Source organism: Elaeis guineensis, chromosome 1, assembly GCF_000442705.2.
Source record: "Elaeis guineensis isolate ETL-2024a chromosome 1, EG11, whole genome shotgun sequence".
In the NCBI taxonomy this organism is placed as follows: domain Eukaryota; kingdom Viridiplantae; phylum Streptophyta; class Magnoliopsida; order Arecales; family Arecaceae; genus Elaeis; species Elaeis guineensis.
The window spans coordinates 26339787-26346830 of record NC_025993.2 but is presented as its reverse complement, the minus strand read 5'-3'; the positions used below and the strand labels follow the sequence as shown (position 1 = coordinate 26346830).

At 49.5% G+C, this 7044-nt stretch overlaps 1 protein-coding gene across 4 annotated transcripts in view; it reads left to right on the top strand.

Annotated features, from left to right (window-relative positions):
- Nucleotides 1-7044, top strand: part of LOC114912865 (LRR receptor-like serine/threonine-protein kinase IOS1) — a 75246-nt gene that overhangs the window by 17385 nt on the left and 50817 nt on the right. For all 4 annotated transcript variants that reach the window (XM_073251447.1, XM_073251435.1, XM_073251442.1 and 1 more), the window contains exon 2: nucleotides 6180-6747. In XM_073251447.1, the coding sequence (XP_073107548.1) occupies nucleotides 6180-6747 (568 nt within the window). The remainder of the gene's footprint in view (nucleotides 1-6179; nucleotides 6748-7044) is intronic.

Here is a 7044-nt window from a genome sequence, read left to right as displayed (position 1 = left end):
AGTCCGGAGTGGATCGTCGTGGAGTACGCACTGCGCTTCGAATTTTTTGCAATGAATAATGGAGTAGAATACGAAGCTCTGATCGCAGGATTGAGAATTGCCAAAGAATTAGGAGTAGATCGGCTCCAAGTTTACAGTGACTCCCAATTGGTAGTGGGACAAGTCAGCGGAAACTATGAAGCACGGAGGACAGCATGGCTAAATATCTTGAAAAGGTAAAGGAGCTCGTCCCCGCCTTTAGTAGCTTCAACATCAGGCAGATTCCAAGAGCGGAAAATATCAGGGCCGATCTTCTCTCCAAGTTGGCTACGCTGGCTCCGGCTGAATTGCCCAAGGGTGTTCTCTTTGAAGTTCTGAAGTGCCCAGTACGGAAGAATCGCGGCCCGTGATGGAAATTGGCTATGAACCCAGTTGGATTGACCCACTGGTGGCATATCTCAGAGATGGGGTTCTCGCTCATGATGCAAAAGAGGCTCGAAAGCTTAAAAATCAAGCCTCCCGATACATCCTTTATGAGGACAAGTTGTACAAGAGATCATACTCTTTGCCCCTTTTAAAATATCTCCGGCCTTCGGAAGCTGATTACGCCTTGTGGGAGGTGCATGAAGGAATCTACGGAAGCCATCTGGAGGCTAGATCCTTATCCCACAAGTTGCTCCGCCAAGGGTATTACTGGCCGACAATGTATCGTGACTCCATTGAATACGTCCGAAAGTGTGACCGATGTCAGAGATATGCCAACATCTAGAGACAACCCACCTCTGAGCTTACACCCTTGAGCGCCCCATGGCCGTTTGCGCAATGGAGAATGGATATCCTTGGACCCTTTCCCGTGGCGTCAGGGTAGAGGAAGTTCCTCCTGGTAGCAATTGACTATTTCACCAAGTGGGTTGAAGCCGAACCGCTAACGAAAATCACAGAAGCTAAAGTGCAAGACTTTGTCTGGAAGTCCATCGTTTGCAGGTTCGGCCTGCCAAGAATCCTAATTATTGATAATGGACGGCAATTTGCGGGAGCGAGATTCATCGAATTTTGTGAAGACCTAAACATCTCTCACAACTTCACATCGGTAGCCCATCCTCAGGCCAACGGCGAAGCCGAAGTGATCAATAGAACTTTGCTGCAAGGAATCAAGACAAGGCTCGAAAAAACGAAGGGAACTTGGGCAGACGAACTTTATCATGTGTTGTGGCATACCGAACTACTCAAAGATTGCCCACGGGAGAAACCCCCTTCGCTCTAGCCTTCGGAACGGAGGCTGTTATCCCAATTGAGCTCAAACTCCCATCAGCACGAGTCGTGGCATTTAACGAACATCACAATTCGCAAGGTCTTAAAGCCAACCTCGACTTGTTAGAAGAAAAGCGGGAGGTAGCTCAAGTTCGGATGGCAGCCTACAGACAGAAAGTCGCCCACTATTACAACTCCCGGGTCAAAAATAAAGTCTTTAGAGCAGGAGACCTGGTGCTTCGACGAGCTGCTGTCTCGCAACCTCAGGATCGAGGGAAGCTTGCCCCAAATTGGGAAGGTCCGTACGAAGTCAAGGAGGTAGTTCGGCCTGAAACTTACTACCTCAAGGAGCTTGGAGGAGCAGACCTCCCACGACCATGGAGCTCATAAAATTTATGAATGTATTACCGATAACTTTACTTTAAATAAAAATTTTATATCCACATGTCTTCTCTCTTGGCACGAGCCTATATCGACAGGACAATCAAAACAAACCGTGTCGGGAGCAGGAGGAGAACCTTATCTCGACACAATCGAAGGCCCGGTTACACTTAGATCGGATGGGGGAGAGGCCCTACAATGCCCATATGTGCCTCCACAGCCCTGTTAGGGACAGGAGGAGAACCTCGTCCTAACAGGAGCAAAGTTGAAGGCCCGGTTACACTTAGACTGGATGGGGGAGAGGCCCTGCAACGCTCATATATGCCCCCACAGCCCTGTTAGGGACAGGAGGATAACCTCGCCCTAACATGAGCAAAATCGAAGGTCCGGTTCCACTTAGATCGAATGGGGGGAGAGGCCCTACAACGTCCATATGTGCCCCCACAGCCCTGTTAGGGACAGGAGGAGAACCTCACCCTAACATGAGCAAAGGCGAAGGCCCGGTTACCCTTAGATCGGATAGGGGGAGAGGCCCTGCAACGCCCATATGTGCCCCCACAGCCCTGTTAGGGACAGGAGGAGAACCTCGCCCTAACATGAGCAAGATCGAAGGCTCGATTATTTTTAGACCGGATGGGGGGAGAGGCCCTACAGTGCCCATATGCGCCCCCACAGCTCTGTTAGGGACAGGAGGAGAATCTCACCCTAACATGAGCAAAATCGAAGGCCCGATTACTCTTAGACCGGATGGGGGAGAGGCCCTGCAATGCCCATATGCACCCCCACAGTCCTGTTAAGAATAGGAGAAGAACCACGTCCTAACCTGAGCTGAAATCGATTACATCAGAAATAGGGGAAGGATCTCGTCCTGACACCAATTAAGGTCTGATCATTCAAGACCAGATAAGAAAAAAGAAACCTTCTCAGCGGCCCCTCCGCGCTCCTGCGACCCCACTAAGAGCAGAGGGAAAACCCTCACTCGAGAAAAGAAAAAGAAAAAGGGGAGGGGGTTAAAAAGGAAAGCGATGAACTGCATCAGCGATAAATGAAAAACAAATTACATCAAAGATACAGGGAGCCTCGTCTCAGCGAGGATTGGGGCTCTTATCAAAATCTTCGATCTCCAAGAGAGCTCTCAACACAGGCCAAGGATAAGACGGCTTCCTCGAGGCGACGAGAAGCTCAGACCTTCGAGCTCGAACTTTGAAAGGAGGCATCAAACTCGAATGGTCCCAGACAAATCTGCGGCCATAAACAAAAGGACGGGTCAATGCGACGGCGATCAGGTACCTCCGAACGGCATCGATATCAAGCAAGGAAAAAGCCAAAAGAAGCTCGACAAACGATAATTCAACACGTGAGTAAAAGAGGTAACGGAAAATTTCTTTCTCATATCATTAACTAAGCATGCATTACAGAGCCCTTGAGGCTGAAGAAGAAAGATGATAAAAAAGTAAGCCGACGTGGTGACGACCAGGAACCTCCAGACAACATCAGTATCGAACAAAAAAAAAAGAGGGAATACAACAATAACAATAGTGAATGAAAGAAGTTCGACAGGCGACAATTTGACGCAAAGTGCGGACAAAGTAACAAAAATCTCCTTTTCATTCTCGATTAACAAGGTGTACATTACAAAACCCTGAGGATCGAGGAAAAAAGAACATTACTACAAGACTTGAAAAGAATACATTAGAGACCGCTTCAAGCTTTCGACTTCTCCTTCCGGTTCCATCCTTCTCAGCAGTATTTTCCAGTGCGTGTGATGAATCCATCAGATCTCGCCCCCCCGCCTCATTCTGCACCATTGCCGAAACCCTAACCCTAGGGGGAAAAGGGGGGATAGAATTCAAGGGGCGGCGGCAGCGACGGCAGCGGCAACGACGACCTGTATCGGGAAGAACCGAAAGTACCCTGGAGGCCGCGATGACGCCGGAGGTATGTGCCACCACCGTGTGCTCCCCGACAACCACCATCCTAGGTACTTCGACGAGGTCGGCATGCACTACTTCCACCACCCCCGCAATAAATTTTACTATCCCACCGTCAGCGCTGACCGCCTTTGGTCCCTCAACCCCGACGACGTCAAGAAACCCACCACAGCTTATGACGGCAACTCTACCCCCTTGACCGGTGTCGCCCCATTCAACTACTTCGAAATTCTCGGGCAGGACGCGCTCACCGGCTGGTTCCGTTATTAAATCCCTGTTGTTGAAGAAATTCTTCCTCGAGCCCCCTTCGAAGCTGTGGGAACCCTCGGTGGCAGTTCGGCAGCCGCTGAACTTGCAGGCCACTGTTCCCCCCCTCCTACTCCTCTCGATCCGTAGCATCCTCTCGAGATTGACCTCCAGGGCAGAAGCCCCGGCGGGAGAACTCCTCGAAAGGGCTCAGAAGATTGAAGGCGGCGGAGAGCCGACGGAGATGGCAAAGATTGGCGCGAAGAATGCTTAGGGTCGAAAAGGGCGCCGATGGGTGGCTAAACTCTCAGGCAGAAGAAAGGCGTCGTCTGGACTCTTAGGCGAAATGAAGTCCCTAGAGGGAAGGAGGGGATTTAAATAAGCGACGGGGCCTGGCGCAGTTATGGTGGCGGATATCCCTAGGTCAACCAATGCCCACCACGTGTCCCACTCACCGTGGCGTAGGGCTGACTGCTGGCGGGACCATTATGGTGTGGTGCTTGGGACTACGCTCCAGCGGGAATTCTGAAAGGACTCTTCGGATCGCCCTAATTGGAAAAAGACTCCAACACGCGCGCATTAAATGCCAGGATTTCCGAGGGCGGTCGTGCGCAGGATTCAAGGGAGCAACTTCGGCTGTGAAAATTTTTCTGTACTTCCTTCATTCGAAACTCGAAATCGAAAGTAGAGGGACTGGTGTTGGGTATAAAATACCCCCCAGCCGAAGTTCGTGTCAGGAGTGACCCTCCAGGGATTCTACCGATGTCCGACCTTCGGTGACATCTTTTCGAACCTCTCCGATGGCCGAGCCTCCGCAACGTTCCCGAGTTCTACCGACGGATAAACCCCCACCAGTGTCGATCAGATTCTCCACGACGGACGGACTCCATCCAAGTTTCTACGATGGTCGACCACCTTCTAGACTTCATCCGGGCTCCTACAGGAGCCAGACTTCTTCCCCGAACAGGTAGACTTCGTCCAAGCTCCTACGGGAGCCGGACTTCTTCTCCGAACTCCGGCTGCAGGTAGCCTTCGTCCGGGCTCCTACGGGAGCCGGACTTCCGTCCTGAACTCCTGTTGCAGGTAGACCTCATCCGAACTCCTACAAAGGCCGGACTCCGAGCTTCTACTACAAGCGATCTACTCCAAGCTTTTACTGCAGGCTTCGATCGAGCTTCCTCGATAAATGATCCCCATCCTGGCTTCTACGGAGATCGAACTCCGACCGAACTTCTGTAGCAGACAGATTCCGGACGAACTCCTACGACACATGGACTCCAGCAGTCGGACCCCTCCAACGGATGAACCTCTCCAGCGCCATCCGACATCCACTGCCGGTCGACCCTCTGTCGAATTCTCCGTGAAACCGAACTTCGTCTACGGAAAGCCTCTGACCGAGCTCCTACAGCAAATGGCCCTCGCCTGCAGTATTAACGCCCAAGGCACCCAATGGTAGAAGGCTCGCCAGCAACATCCGAGCTCCTCTCAGATGGATAGCTACCTCTCTCCGTCAGACACCTCAACTGAGCTTCGGCCGACAGGCCTGGACTCCCTGGCAAGCCACAGTAATGGCACGACTCTGCTCCACTTCCTGCAACGGATTCCGCGCGGCTCCACCACTCTCTGGCAAGTCGCGACAACGGACACTGCTCCACTCCCCGCAATAGGCTCCACGTGGCATGCCACGGTGATAGCCACGACTCCACTCCGCTATTCTTCATAACAAACTTCTCCTGGCCCCAAACGGCCCACTACCAGACGGTTACAAACGTTGCTATCAGTCTGTTGCACCCTCCGCCTATAAAAAGGGGACCTCAGATATGTTGTTCTCTAAGCTCTAATTTCTATCTCGAAACTCTGCTAAAATTTTCGTTCGAGCACTCCATTCTTGTTGAAGCAGAGAACTGACTTGAGCGTCGGAGGATCTTGTCGGAGCACCCCCAACTCCGGTTTAGACTTTCTTTGCAGGTCCCGATGGCGACCGCGACTCCCTCGACTCTAGCTTCTCCGACGCCGACGGATTTTTGCACCAACAATATATATAGTAATAACCACCCCAATATGCAATAACACTTTTTAATGCAACTATCTTATTTCTGTTCCAAACACATCCATCCATCTCAACAAAAAAAAAAAAAATGCCATAGCGATAACCACCCCAATATGCAATAACACTTTCTAAATGCAACTTTCTTATTCCTATTCCAAACACATCCATCCATCTTGGAAAAAAAGAAAAAAAAGGTTCTGCAGGCAGTCCAAATCGGTTTTTATCGCCGAAATTAAACATTAAATTTCCGTTGAATTAAGGAATATAATCTAGTGCAACAGAAGCAAGTAGACCGCTCTTGTAACTTGGTTTCTTGGTGGTGACCATCAAAACTCGTGTAGGCTTTGTCAGCATTGACTGTGGAATGGATCCGGGTGGTAGCATCACAGATAACATTACCGGGATCGTGTACCAACCCGATACCCAATTCATAGACACCGGGATAAACTACGAAATACCCACGAGTTATTGGATCCGCCACTCCCTTCCACAGTTAGGGACTCTCAGAAGCTTTCCAGATGGAGATCGGAATTGCTACACAATACATCAAGTGAACCGGGGTGAAAAGTACCTGATAAGAGCTTTCTTCGTTTATGGTAACTACGACGGTCAAGACAGCGCAAGCACAGGTAGCCCGCTGCAGTTTGACCTTCATCTTGGCGTCAATTACTGGAGAACGCTGAACATTACCGGTCCATTCTTTTTCTATCCGTTGGAGATCATTACTGTTGCGAAGGACGATTATTTCTCAGTTTGTCTGGTGAAGACCGGGTCCGGAACTCCGTTCATATCTTCGCTTGAGTTGAGGCTTATTGACGGTGTGGATGTTTACACGGACGTAAACCAATCCAATTCCCTTGTGTCCGCTTTCGCTAGAGTCAATTTTGGGGGAGGTCCTGGCTTGATCAGGTAATGTAACTATATTTTGCAGTTCACAGTACATGATACCAATATATACGTGCACCAACACACACACCAATAATCATAGTTTATTGCATATTTATCTTCCAAATATCACTGTATAGATAACTCGTATTTCATTTTCATTTTGCAATGTTATACCTTTCACTATATTTTGACAGCATAAATAAATAGCCATTTTAGGTATAAGTTAACTCTATTACCCTTTTGTATTAATACCTCTTGAAACTGAAAAAATTGAAAATTTTTTAAGAGTATCAATGCAAAGTGATGAATTAATCATTT